Source organism: Engraulis encrasicolus, chromosome 4, assembly GCF_034702125.1.
Source record: "Engraulis encrasicolus isolate BLACKSEA-1 chromosome 4, IST_EnEncr_1.0, whole genome shotgun sequence".
NCBI lineage: Eukaryota > Metazoa > Chordata > Actinopteri > Clupeiformes > Engraulidae > Engraulis > Engraulis encrasicolus.
This window is the reverse complement of record NC_085860.1, coordinates 33,364,019-33,379,018: the sequence shown is the minus strand read 5'-3', so window position 1 is coordinate 33,379,018 and position 15,000 is coordinate 33,364,019. Positions and strand designations below refer to the sequence as shown.

The window sequence follows — 15,000 nt, the reverse complement described above, 5'->3', positions numbered from 1 at the left end:
TCTCGCCACACTAAACCACACACTCGTTACCATGCTAAACCACAGACAAGCAAGACGCACACACACATGCAGACACACACAACATGCATACACACTGGGATGCACAGACACAGACAACCAGACAACGCACGCACACACGCGAGCTTGCAGGCACGCACACACCACACACAAGCACATGCACACACAAACACACACACCACAGACTTCGCCAAATACTACACCCTCATCCTGCTTACATAACCACACACTCCTCCTCATTACTGTAAACCACATGTTTCACCACACACACCACAGAGTAAAAAATGCAGTGTTAATTCAGCACTTAGAGAGGCAAATTGATATCTTCTAGAGTGTATTTGGTCCCACAGTAGTACAGTGTAAGTATTGAATTAACACTACCTTTTTTACTGTGTATGCAGGGTGAACAACAAACTCCTCTTTGTTACAACTTCTTGTCATGCTAAAGTGAGCAGACTACACACAAACATTCTCTGCTTTTTTCACACAAACTATGCTGCATACACACAATATAAGACGACGTGCAGTACTCTTCAGTAGCCATTTATTTTCCGCGCTTCAATTTTAACGGATGCCGTCGGATGGCCAGGGAAAACAACCAAAGCTTTCCTGTTGAGACTGTCAAAACTGAACGTGAATAAAAGCAGAGTGGCGAGTCGAGCTTGAATGTTGCTGTTCCATCCTCTGTCGTCTGTCCCGCACTGCATTGACATTGACAGTTGATAGCAGTCTGACATTCATAACGTATCAATGATAAAGTCTACAAATTTGATGTGAACAAAATCATTTCTTGACTTCAAAACATTACTTTTGGCACTCCTACGTCCCGTCGGCAAATCTAAGACAAGCTGCCCCCTTTTTGAAGCGCTATTTTTTAGAACAAAAACCCTGTCTTATGCTATATTTGTGCCAATATGGTAGCTTCCATCTAAGCTATGCATTGTTCCTCCATGTGTCCAGAGGTTACTACCTGCCATTTTGACTATGGCGATCCTCCTTTTTCCATGTCATCTTAGCGTAGCCTCTTACTGCAGCAGGGGTTGCCGGCGACCCTATTCACTTGCTGAAAATGCTTAACTACATCATAACAACTTTGCTGTGACATTACAGAGAGCCATAATGCTGCACTAAGGGGGTTAAAGAGTTTAGATAACTGGACTTCTTTTTGAAGTCTTCTAGTACAAGAGATACCTGGGTCAAAGACGATTTTTGGGGCTCAGACGTCAGGTGGCGCAACGGCATCTAATGCCCATGAATTAATTATTAATCGTGGTTCATATGCTGCAATGAATATGCTTTTTAGATATTCACTAAAAACTAAAAACAAATCCATAGAATAGTGGTACTGGCTATCGTTGCTCTGCCCTGAGGTGTGCTACGTCACTGACCCACCTTCAAAAAAGTCCAAACTTTAAGCACAAAACTTGCCTAAGACTAAACTTGTTTCGACTGTCTGTCTGAAGTTTTCCATTTTCCTTTCCCATTGAGCTCAGTTACATGGTGCACACAGTGCTTTTGCCCCCTAATTGGTCTTGGCTACCAGACATGTACGTACACTGGAAGGTAATGCTCAACCTCTCATGCGGCGACTGTTAAAGGGTGTTAAAGGCCTATCTGAGAAAGTGAATGAAGACCGTCCACGTGCCCCTCAGATAAGGCTCTTCCTTTTCTCTAGCACTGCTGGTAAAGAGTCATTCAACCAAGCTAACGTAAAGATGAGCAGATAGTAGTGTTTACTTAGAGACACCTACTCGTGTGAGGTCAAAAAGTTGTGTACAATAAATTGGTGAGCAGCAACAGGGTGCGATTTCTATTCTTTTCTTTAAAATTGTTTAGATAAACAGCTATCAGGACACGCATTTACTGTATATAGGCTACAGCAAAAAATACAGTGTTGATTGAACACCTAGAGAGTATTCTGGGGCTAAAAGAAGAAATGTGAAATTTTGAATTAATATTGCAAGATTTATTGTGTACTCTGCTGGGTTATGCTGCATTCATGCCAACCCACAGTGAAACACATTTTTTTTTATCACCAAACCACTTGCAATCAGTTCAAAAGTTGTAAAAGTTGGTGCTTTTACTGTAGGTTACATTACATAACACTTAGCTGATGCTTTTATCCAACGTGACCTACTGCAGAGTTATTTAGTGTAGGTGCAGGGTATTGGCTACAACCCCTGGTCCTACCATACGTGAGGTTAGGTGTCTTGTCCAAGTGCACTTCAGCCATGAATGAAGGTATACAGACTGCTAAGGGTGGGATTTGAACCTATAACGGTATAATCCAAGGAACAACCCCCTTACCATTTGGCTACAGTCTCCTCTACAACGCATATTTGGAGATGGATTTGACAGACTTGACAGATACTACATGCACAAATGTATCAACTCCGTTATATAATCTCATGCAATTTATAAATATTATACGCTATACTGTTAAACATCACCTGTTGTGTTGTTGATTATGTGTTTAAATACCTGGTTACACCTGATGCTAGGGACACATAGCAGGCGAAACGAGCGAGGCGAAGAGAGGCAAAATTCAGTGTTCCATTCTGACAGCTCAACCGTCATCAGGTCCTCGCGGCGAATCAAATCGAAAAGTTTGTGTTGTTGATTTGATTGGCCGACACACGCGAAATTCGTTCCTAATTTGCATGATTCAAACCTGGTCGAATAATTTAGCTTCTCCCCGCTCCTGTTCGTTTGCCTTTGCCTCCTTCATAGGAATGAATGCTAAAATTTGCTTCGATTGGCCAAATTCGCGTCTATGTGTCCCTAGCGTTAATGTCTCCAAGGGATGAGATACACTCATTGACTTGGCTCTGCAGTGTAGGAACAGGACAGATTATAGCCTCATAATGCGGACACTATGCTACTCCAACACACTCGTACTTGTTGAAAAGACTTAACTAGTATATTACACTACTATGATATTAAACAGAGTCTGTCTTGATACATTAAGACTTGGTCATTGCCACTCTGGTAACTGCAAATTTGTAACAGTTGCCATGTCTTGACACTTTAATGAGTGCTGCTATTTGCTATTTTGTTGTAAAACTGTTGCAATCATTGTCTCTTGAATATGACGGGCATTATCAAAGTCACAAAGGTCATTGACTAAGCTTTCCAGTAAAAGCCACGTGCCAGTGTTCATTTGTGAGGTAAATACTTTAATGGTGATAATATAGGCTAGCATATGTTCGGTTGGGGAGGTGTATATTCTTAGCTTTAAAGGGGTATGCCACTATTTTGGGGCTTAATACAGTTAAAATCGTTGGCTGGGGTTTATAAAGGTGGTAAAGTGTCTTATTTTTCATGTAAGCCGTTGTCTTGCTGTAAGACAAGTTAAAAGAGGGAATATGTCGCTAAGCTAGTGAAAGTCAATGTATCCGTGTAGCAGATACATTGACTTTCACTAGCTTAGCGACATATTCCCTCTTTTAACTTGTCTTACAGCAAGACAACGCTTAACATGAAAAATAAGACACTTTACCACCTTTATAAACCCCAGCCAACGATTTTAACTGTATTAAGCCCCAAAATAGTGGCATACCCCTTTAAGCATCTGCCCAGCTGACACTCAGAATATACAATGGTTTACAAAATCATGACAGGCACGTTTTAATCACACTGTCATAAACCACTTCACCTTAAAGGGTGACAAGGAAGTGCCATGTGGCTTTGTGTGTGTGTCTCTGTGGGAGAGAGAGAGAGAGAGTGAGAGAGAGAGAGAGACAGAGACAGAGACAGAGAGACAGAGAGAAGGAGGGAAACTGAAGTTTGATCACCATATAAGAAGGGATCTTTGACCCTCTCACTGTGTGTGTGCGTGTGTGCATGTGTGTGTGTGTGTGTGCGCGCATGTGCGTGTGCGTGTGCGTGTGTTGTGCGCACACACATGCGTTTGTGTGTGTGTGGTCAGAGACAGCTGAATAGGTGTGTGTCTGTGGCGTCACTCAGTCTCAGAAGTGGCTGGGCATTGGATTAACGCTCTAACGCTACAGCTGTGACTCAGACAAACGTAAAGACCTTGGGACATCCTGAAGGGGTATGTTTTCAACAGCACAGTTGTCTTAGTGAATAAGCGTGTGTTAATGTGTGGGTTAATGGACTAATTGTTTGTGAATTGTGTGTTCTTGGTGTTGTTGGTATGTCATTGCTGCAGGATATCGATACTGCCTCTAAATGTGCCTTCCGGATCATCAGATATACAGAGATTTGTTAGCTTATGTGATTGCAGATGATCAAACTCAGTGCTTGACTGTCCTACACACACACACACACACACACACACACACACACACACACACACACACACACACACACACACACACACACACACACACACACACACACACACACACACACGCACTGGCGACTTCCGCATTGCACACACTCATTCCGTATCTACACACTTACTGTACACTCACTTGGCTGTTCACCTCCGTCCTCAGAACATCATGTGGGACTTAGGTTAGTGTCTGTGAGTGAGTGTACGAATTATGTATGAATTAGAGTCATTTAATGAATATCTTATGGTATTTGGTGATACAATTCTTTACCTGTTAAGACATTGCCTCTGCTATAAATGTAATATATAATGTAAGAACTCTGTGGAATATTGTACTATGGTAGTTACCTATTGACAATTACAGCATTCCACTGGTGGAACAGTGCACATTACAGTATGCGGGTCCACAGTGGTTTGTGTTTGGTCAAAATGAAAGTTATTGTTGTGATTTTCTCTCTCTCTCTCTCTCTCTCTCTCTCTCTCTCTCTCTCTCTCTCTCTCTCTCTCTCTCTCTCTATCTCTCTCTCTCTCTCTCTCTCTCTCTCTCTCTCTCTCTCTCTCTTTCTCTTTCTCTCTCTCTCTCTCTCTCTCTAGAACAGTGTGTGGTTGTGTGTGCGCTCACATGTACTGGATTCTTGTTTTCTTGTTTTCTTGTGTGTGTGTGTGTGTGTGTGTGTGTGTGTGTGTGTGTGTGTGTGTGTGTGTGTGTGTGTGTGTGTGTGTGTGTGTGTGTGTGTGTGTGTGTGTGTGTGTGTGTGTGTGTGCCTAGCTGTTGTTTCCCTAGCTCATCTATCTGGCACATGGCTGGTAGGCGATCATTTATGGATGCCTTGGTTTTGTCATAGATGTATAGGGAGTAGGACCTTTGGTGATGTGTATAGGATATAGAGGCAGACAAAAAATGATGGAAAAAGGCAGACAAAAAATGATGGAATATGTCTGCCATGTATTTCCTGTCTGTGCTCTGCCTGGGCTCCTAACACATGTGATCTTACCAGTTAGAGAAACCACATGTAGATCAGCTGGGTCAGTGAATTTGCAAAAATAACAGGACTATTACTTAATGAACCTGTGATCTCTGTCTGTGGTAGGGAGGGAGTATTGTGTGTGTGTGTGTGTGTGTGTGTGCGTGCGTGCGTGCGTGCGTGCGTGCGTGCGTGCGTGCGTGCGTGCGTGCGTGCGTGCGTGCGTGTGTGCGTGCGTGTGTGCATACGTGTGTGTGTTGAGACGGAGGGAACATTGAAAGAGTGTGATGTAAATGTTAATGGTGTGTAGTGCATTTCAATAGTGTGTGTTGCGAGTGTTGAGAGCATGTGTAGGGGATGTTTTGTAGTATAGTTAGAGAGAAAAAAAACCACGCACATCCGTCTCAAAAACATTTGGGTGCAGGACCAGAAAAAATACCATGAAAAAATTTAAAGAAAAGTCCGCGACACCAAGCTCCCGTTGCTTATTTTTAATGTGACGTTTCGGGCAGCATGCCCTTCATCAGACAAACCTCGCGGACTTTTCTTTATATTTGTTAATGATGTTTTGTAGTATGTAATGGACAATTAAGGCTGCAATCCATTTCTCACACTTCACTCACACTTGACTGTATTTTTTGCTTCAGCACATAATGTGTCGATTCCATTATCCAGCCTCCCATCCTCAACCTGTGCTTTTGGCCTCTCGCTTTGCTGTTGCTCCGCCCCCATGGAGAAAACAATAGCGTTTTCCTGCTGTCAACCAAAGGCTTTTGGAGGACTTTTCCCCATTCAGCATCGTGATTGCAAATGAGAAAATTATTTTTGAATTGTGCTTTTGCAAGATATTTAATTGCATTGGTATCGTGTATATCTTGTTACGTCATCACGAGGACACAAGCACAAAGGGGGATGGGAGTTTTGATACTGGAATGGAATTTGACACTCACCTTGCAAAGTCAGTTCCCGCAATCCCTTTACAAACCTGGGGTGCGTTTCTCGAAATCGTAGTTATTAGCCAGTTAGCAACTTGGGTAGTTGCCAACGGTAAATTGCATTGCAAACAACAAAGCAACCAACATAGTTGCCAACTATGGTTTCGAGAAATGCACCCCAGACTTATTAGAGGATGGTAGCTGTCATATCACAAAGTGTTAGAAAATCTATTTGTTTTGAAGTCAGAATGAATTTCACATAAAGGCCTTGATTGAATAACTTACCATATACTCATACACCACTGTATACAAGGATATTGGTTGTAGTCGATCCTTGATAGTGCTATTTCCTGGTGGTGATTACCTAAGTAATTAATTAAGGTGTAATTGAAAACTAACAACGGTGATGACAACGGCCGTCCCTGTGCATCATACGTAAAATGGCCACTAAAGTGCATAATTCTGCAGCGAACTCACTAGTGGTGTGCATTAGTACTGCCTTTACAATTCGATTCGAATTCGATTGTGATTCACGTGATAATGATTCGATTCGAATCAATTCAGTCTGATTCTAGTGTACGATGCATTGCAATGCATTACATTTCTACTGGAAGCACTTTTCATCAGTCATGAACCAATATATGCAGTCAGATACTAAACAACATTTTTATTGGCTTTTGTGTGTATCAGTTCAATGCATCGATTCTGGCAATTCTTGAATCGATTATTGAATTGTCCTGCAATTCATGGCCAAATCGATTATTATTGACACCACTGGAACTGACAGGGCTTCTTGCAGAACCGTTGTCAGTCAGGGTGGGTGGAGGGAGATAGCCAGGGACCTGCACAGGAACTATCAGTCCAGGAAATATGTTATTCTTATCGGCCCTGCCATGGCCAAACGGTAGAGCACTCGTCTACCATGCCGCTGACCCGGGTTCGATTCCCGGCCCGGTTCCTTTGCGGTCCTTCCCACGTCTCTCTCTCCTCACTCGCTTCCTGTCACTTCCTCGCTTCCTGTGTTTACAGGACTATTGAGAAACATTTCTGTCTAAACTTTACATTGGGTTACTTCATAGGGCCACTTATTATAGTTTGGTTGGGGAGCTGTTTATTCATCCATGCTGTCCTAAATATAAATGCAGTATATTTTCCAATTCATGTCAACCAACTTGAGAAATTACACTTGCAATACAACATCTTGATCTTTTTTCGGGAGACTTCCTGTAGTCAAGATGGCAGGGCAGCCAGGTGTGTTGTTTTCAAGGTGGCTGACTTCGGGACCCACTAGTTTGACGCCCTCTCGGTACTTCACATGGTAATCAAACATTTCAAACAAGCAATTTAAGGTTAGGTTTAGGGTTAAGGTTAGGGTTAGGTTTAAGGTAAGGGTTAGGGTTAGGTTTAGGATTAAGGTTAGGGTTAGGGTTAGGGTTAGGGTTTAGGTTTAGGTTAGGTTTAGGGTCGTATGACGTAAGCGGTAAGTACCGAAAGGGCGTCGAATTAGTGAGTCCCGGCTGACTTCCTTGACTGTTCCAGTAAGTGCTGGGGGAAACCCTGCACTCAACCGCTAACCCAGAGGAGAGGAGACTCAGCCAATTTCATGGAAGAGACAGTTGTGTACCTACTGTGGGTGGGCCACTCAGCACGGACAGCACCTGGCGCTGTGCGAGACAGGAAGTGACAACACATGGCGCTGTAGGAGACGAGGAAGTGACGTTGTGTGTTTGTTTTGTGCTTGTCCTACAGAGCAGAGGAAAAAGTACTCCAACTCCAACATCATCATGCAGGACACGTCGCAGTACCATGTCCAGGTAAGGGGACCTGCTGTGCTGACCTTTGTGCTATACTGCTTTCAATCTCTCTCTCTCTCTGTCTCTCTCTGTCTCTCTCTCTCTCTCTCTCTCTCTCTCTCTCTCTCTCTCTCTCTCTCTCTCTCTCTCTCTCTCTCTATCTATCTAGCTCTCTCTCTCTGTGTGTCTGGCTAGCTTCTCTCTGTCTCTCTCTTGCTCTCTCTCTCTGTCTCTCTCTCTCTATTTCTTTCTCTCTCTCTCTGTCTATGTCTCTCTCTCTCCATCACTACCTCTCCCTCTCTCTATTTCCCTTTCTGTATTTCTCTCTCTCGCGCTGTCTCTCTCTCTCTCTCTACCTCTCCCTCTCTCTCTCTATTTCTTCCTCTTTATTTCTTTATATATCTCTTTCCATCTCTCCCTCTCCCTCTCCCACTCTGTCTCTTTGTTTATCTATCAGTTCCTCCTTCTTTCTCCCACTGTCCAGAATATCCTACTTCCATTGTCGCCAGCTGTCCTGTCACGCACACACGCAGACACACGCAGACACACGCAGACACACACACACACACACACGCACACGCACACACAGACGCACACACACACAGACGCAGACACACACACCCGCATGCGCTCAAACACACACACACACACACACACACACACACACACACACACACACACACACACACACGCACACGCACACGCACACACAGACGCACACACACAGACGCAGACACACACACCCGCATGCGCTCAAACACACACACACACACACACACACACACACACACACACACACACACACACACACACACACACACACACACACACACACACACACAGACCTGCACACACATGAACACACACAAAGTACTTAACTACTCAATTGTTTCTTAGCAACTCCATTGACCATTCTCCTCCTCTCACTCTCCCTTTTCTATGTTTATATAAATTATGTCTGTTCTCCATGTCATCCATTTTCATCAACTCATTGTAAAAATGTGGTAAACAGGGCCATTAGTGAGAGAGAGAGAGAGAGAGAGAGAGAGAGTTGTGTGTGTCTGTGTGGGAGTGCTGACCCTGGCAGGCTGGCATGCAGGTTAATGTTTGATTGTCTGAGTTTTCCTGGCATGTCGTGGCCATAAAGTGAAGTGATATTGCCTGATCTTATATGGGCCAGTGCATGCCAGGCAGATACTACACTCTTACTGTATGGCCAGATCTGCCACATATCACCCTCTGCCCTCTGCCCTCTGCCCTCTGCTCACTGCTTTCTGCTCTCTCTCTCTCATTTTTTAAAAACTAAACGATGTCTGCGCAGCCAGGGAGGCTTTTCATCTTATCCGCATTCGTTCGTTCTCAAGTGACTCTCTCTCTCTCTCTCTCTCTCTCTCTCTCTCTCTCTCTCTCTCTCTCTCTCTCTCTCTCTCTCTCTCTCTCTCTTTAACATGTGTGTGTGTGTGTGTGTGTGTGTCTGTATGTGTGTCTGTGTATGTGTGTGTCTGTGTGGGTGTGTTTGTGTTTGGTCGATTTGCTAAAATGAGATTTGACTGTGACACTGGTGTATAGCATGTCTGTGTGGAATCTGAGTGGAGTCTGAGAGTCTTGTTTTTCTTTACAACATACATATGGGAAGGTAAACAGATTGGCCTCGGCGGCCATGTGGCTGTACGGTTCACTTCACTGTAAGACCAGAGATTCTTTAAGTATATAGAGATATGCCAACATAATGGGTTTCTATGGGCACCTAACGTGACCAGGTTCCAGTCTGCCTAAAGGAGCGTGTCACAATGCTCCTAGAATGAGTAGAACAGCCCTTAGGTCTGCTTAGGTCTGCCTAAAGGGGGATCCCCCCCCCTTGCAGTAATAGAACCCGGAAACAATGGGCCAATGGAACCTCTCTCTCTCTACTCTCTCTGGTGAGACGGACAGTAAGTGACAAGTGAGATCAAAGCCAGCCTCTCAAGCAGTTTAAACAGTGAGTCGTTTACACACTCACTGTCATCTCAGTCAACAAGGAAATGGTCAGCTGGTCAACATAACAGGGTCGACACCTGACACTATTGCTTGAGTCCATGGCCTACCAGGGCTAAAGCTTGTTATGCAGTATATTTGTTAACAGTCCTCAGGGGTTATTGCCTAAATGTAGTGCTGATATATAGGTATGACTTCAGACTTAGGACTTTTTTCTGGGGGTGCTTTTACACTGTTATTTAGACAGGACAGTTGAAGGGATGACAGGAAGTAAGTGGGAGAGAGAGACAGGGTAGGGTTGGGAAACGACCCAGGCTGGACCGGAACCCAGGTCACCCGCATATGGTACGTTGTGTTAACATGCTGCTCCACAGCACCCACTGACCCTGGGTTTACCACAATGTAGAATAAAGGGTTTTTTAAAAAGACTTCTACCTTGACTCAGAGGCGTGCGTTGGATTCATTAAATCATAATATGAAGTCGTAAAAGGAATAACCAGATGCACCCCTTCTACCCGGAGAAAAGACTTTACAGCGCTCGCTATTCTTTCCTTTTGCCATTGAAGACTTAGACTAGTATTTGTCTGTTCTTATTGTTCTTACCTTTTGTCTCATGGCTGGATAATTTGGTAAATGCTTTCCTCATGTTGTCTATTCTTACGTTTAGTCTTCTAGTTTTCAACTGACACTGCCAGTTTGAGGTAATGTGTACTGAATGTCTATTCTCTTGAATATCTTTTAGCATACTTTTTTTGGTAACACTTTATTTTAGGGATACATCTATTAGCACTAATACATACAATGTGCCTGTATAAGTAACTTGTAAGGCATGTACAAAGCAAAATCAAACATTTGTTAGGCATGTATTCGCAAATGTCTTGTTCATGCACAATAAGGGATTTATTACCAATTTAACCTTAGTAAGGACCAAGTAGGCCTTAGTGTTTGCTTAGTACATGCCTTACAAGTTACTTATGCAGGCAGTGACATTGTATGTATTAGTCCTTGTAGATGTATCCCTAAAATAAAGTGTTACACTTTTTTATTTGTTCTAATGAAGTCGGATGACTGACATTGCTTTTATAATTCAGAACATCAACCAGAAAGTCAAATGAATCATTTAGCACACCATGTCATTGTTGTTTTTGTATGAAACTACTATTCACTAGAGTTACAACATTTTTTGCAAAGTTATCTTTTAAAGTTTATGTCGTAGACGTTCCTGAACCGTAAGCCATTACCAAACCTTTGCCACACCCCTGAAATTGTGTAAACCTCCTTTTGTCAACAATGACATCAACACCGAGAGATAAGTCATTCAAGTCATTTCTATTGTCACTCTTGCTTCCCTTTGCTCCACTTTCATTTTCCCCAACTCACAAGTTAGTGGTGGTATCTGACTGTTTGACCACCAGCATGTGTCAGCGGTTAAGGTGTCAGACTTGTGTTCCTTTACCAGATAGGACAGAGTGAGAGAGTTAGTGTAATACTAGTTAGTTATAAAAATGTAATATAAGAAAATATTTGATTCAACTTGGGGTCCACTTGACATTTTCACAAATGTTTGGGGACCACCTCTGACCCAACAAACAATACTGAAATGCATTGGGAATAGCAACACACACACACACGCACGTGCACACGCACACGCACACGCACACGCACACGCACACGCACACGCACACGCACACGCACACGCACACACACACGCGCTGGTGTGAGTAATTTAACACAAGGCCCTGACCCTTGCCTACAAAGCAACAGCAGGTTCTGCTCCGGCTACCTGAAGGCTATGCTAAAGCCATATGCTCCTTCCAGGGTGTTGGGTTACTCCAGGACCAACCGTTTAGCCTTGTCTTCTACTCACACAAGGCGATCCCAGTCCAAACGGTTTTCTGTTGCTACAAGAGCAGGGTCATCCCTCTCAGCCTTCAAGAAGCTAGTGAAGACTCATCTCTTCCCAGAGAGCTTCCCTGTATAACTAACTCTACTCTAAACTAAACTGCACTACATTTCATAGGTCCTCATAGGTTGCTCTCTATCTGTTCTACATTACTTGTATACTGCTGTACTCTGTACTGACCCCTCTGTACTTGCTTGAATGTCCTCCTTGTACCGTAAGTCGCTTTGGTCAAAAGTTTCTGCTAAATGTGATGTAATATAATGTATTATATTGTGCACCAAAAACCCTATTGATAGTCACTTCCCTCCGGGAAGTGAACCCATACTTTCCACCATTCTTACCCCATCAAGGAAGACCCACAATCCATGTTGGGGTCCCTTGTATGGGTAATACACGAGAGTGTGCCTTAGACATTCCTCTTTCGAGAGAATCTACTAGACTAATGCTTGAACTGGCCTTGCCCCAGGGCAGACTCCTGACACGATGTCTAGTTTAGTTTAGTTTGTGAGTGTGTGTTTGTGTGTGTGTGTGTACTCGTTATTTACTCTTTATATAAAAAAAAAATATAAAAAAAAAAATAACCCCTCTTTGCAACTGCACTTGTTGTTCTGTATATCTCCTGTGCACTTTGTATTTGCTTGTGATGTTGGCTTGATTATGTCCTCTTTTGAAAGTCGCTTTGGTTATAAAGCGTCTGCCAAATGCAATGTAATGTAATGTAATAATGTAATATGGCCTCACACCAAGTCATCCTACTTCTGACACCTTATGTAGTAAAGGAGAGAATTGCACTTGCATGGACGTGAACCTGGGTCTTCTGGGGTATCAAATTCTTTCTGGGAAGCCTTATATGGCCTCACAACACGTGGTGCCACTTCTGACACCTTATTTAGCAAAGGAGAGTAGAGTTGTACTTGCATGGACTTGAACCTGGGTCTTCAGGGGTATCAAATTCTGGGAATCTGACCCCTACACCAAAAAGCCAGGCTCATTGGAATGGCAGAGTACACCTACAACTCAAGTGATAGTGTCTCTTAGTCGCTGTAAAATATTTCCCTTAATTTCCCTTGGTTACATAAAATCTGTCCCATCTTGTCTTTCCGTAAGTAGTCACGACATATAACACATATAATATCTAGAGACAGATTATCTGACCGATTCATGGGCAATCTACCACAGCCACCCACATTAGTAGATACAATATCATTTATGCTGACTTAGGTTGTGTGTGTGTGCGTGTGTGCGTGTGTGTGTGTGTGTGTGTGTGTGTGTGTGTGTGTGTGTGTGTGTGTGTGTGTGTGTGCGTGCGTGCGTGCGTGCGTGCGTGCGTGCGTGCGTGTGTGTGTGTGTGTGTGTGCGTGCGTGTGTGTGTGTGTGTGTACGTGCATGCGTGTCAGTCTATCTGTCTATGAGGGTGTGTGCTGGATGAGTTTCGTTTCTCCTGCACCTCCATGCACCGTGTCATAGAGTGAGAGTGCTTCTGAGGAAACCCTGCTTGAGCTCGGGTGAATTATTAACTCTGCTGCCCACTCTGAGATCACTTTTGATGCTTGCTGTCGGGAAATCTTGAAAATGATAGCATTCTGCTGTGTTAATTCTTGTCTGTGTGAGGGTGTGTGTGCGTGTGTGTGTGCGCGCGCGCGCGTGTGTGTGTGTGTGTGTGTGTGTGTGTGTGTGTGTGTGTGTGTGTGTGTGTGTGTGTGTGTGTGTGTGTGTGTGTGTGTGTGTGTGTGAAATATCCAACATTTAATTTCATTTTAGTCTCTCTCTCTCTCTACCTTTCTCTGTATGTGTGTGTGTGTGTGTGTGTGTGTGTGTGTGTGTGTGTGTGTGTGTGTGTGTATGTGTTTGTGTGTGTGTGTGTGTGTGTGTGTGTGTGTGTGTGTGTGTGTGTGTGTGTGTGTGTGTGTGTGTGTGTGTGTGTCTGTGTGTGTCTGTGCGTGTGTACATGCATGCATATGTGTGTGTGTGTGTGCCTGTGTGCGTGCATGCGTGTGTCTGTGTGTGTGCGTGCATGCGTGTGTCTGTGTGTGTGTGTGCATGCGTGTGTGTGCGTACGTGTGCATGTCTGTGTGTGTGTATGCATGCCTGCGTTGATGTTTGTGTGTCTGTGTGCGTGCGTGTCTGTATGCGGCCGTGTGTATAGCCGTGTGTGTACAATGTGGCCAAATACTCATTATAAACCAAGGAAGTGGCCCTTTCTTTCACACATATGACACATCTAACAATTGACACAAAATGTGTTGTCCCAGAGCACACACATTCAAATGTGTTGTCCCTGGGCAAACACATTTTGTGTCGTTTCAGACAGTATTTCTTAGAGTGTATGTGTGTGGCCTACAGCACCTCTCCACCTTCATGATGGACAGAGTGGATGCCATCAGCACGGTGGAGGACGCCATTAAGAAACTTCTGCTCCTCAACTCCAAGGATAAGATCTGGACACAGGAGATGCTGCTACAGGTCAGCGACGATGCCATCAAGCTACTGGACTGTGACACCAAGGTGAGCAGCAGGAGGACACCTGGGCAGCGGGCGTGCGTGTGTGCGTTTGTGTGTGTGTGTGAGTGTGTGTGTGTGTGAGAGTGTGTGTGTGTGTGTGTATGTGTTTGCGTATGTGTATGTGTGTGTGTGTGTGTGTGTGTGTCTGTCTGTCTGTCTGTCTGTCTGTCTGTCTGTCTGTCTGTCTGTCTGTCTGTCTGTCTCTTTGTGTGTACCAGGGCGCGTTAAAATCAGCTTTGGCTAGTGAAGCGTTAATAGCCGGTACGTTACTGCTCTGAATGAGGCAGCACAGTATATTGTAGTTTCTCTATGTTTGTTATATAAACGCAATGCAATGCGAAATTGCGAGCCTACCAATACCCATAAGCACCTGTGTCACGTATCAACATTCTACAGCATGCATGTTAACGTGCCTGAATAACAGGCGTCAACGTTTTCTACAGCAAAGTGTCAAAATGTCGAGGTACCCTATGTAGGATAACTGGTGTTTCTCAATGTGCTACAAGTACCAGTACTAGTACTGAGAGCAAAGAAGAAGTTGACAGAGGCATGACGCGACAGTTTAATGGCTAGTGGAAATCGCAGAGAAACTGGCTACTGCGAAGATTGTAGG

The 15,000-nt window shown here is 43.9% G+C and overlaps 1 protein-coding gene across 5 annotated transcripts in view; it reads left to right on the top strand.

Annotated features, from left to right (window-relative positions):
• The window catches only part of eps8l2 (EPS8 signaling adaptor L2), an 80,461-nt gene that overhangs the window by 50,518 nt on the left and 14,943 nt on the right, over positions 1-15,000 (top strand). For 4 of the 5 annotated variants that reach the window (XM_063196136.1, XM_063196135.1, XM_063196134.1 and 1 more), the window contains 2 exons: positions 7,965-8,029; positions 14,229-14,390. In XM_063196136.1, coding sequence (XP_063052206.1) covers positions 7,965-8,029; positions 14,229-14,390 — 227 coding nt within the window. Of the gene's footprint in view, positions 1-4,054; positions 4,073-7,964; positions 8,030-14,228; positions 14,391-15,000 lie in introns of those variants that run through there. The other variant, XM_063196137.1, reaches the window with a different exon arrangement.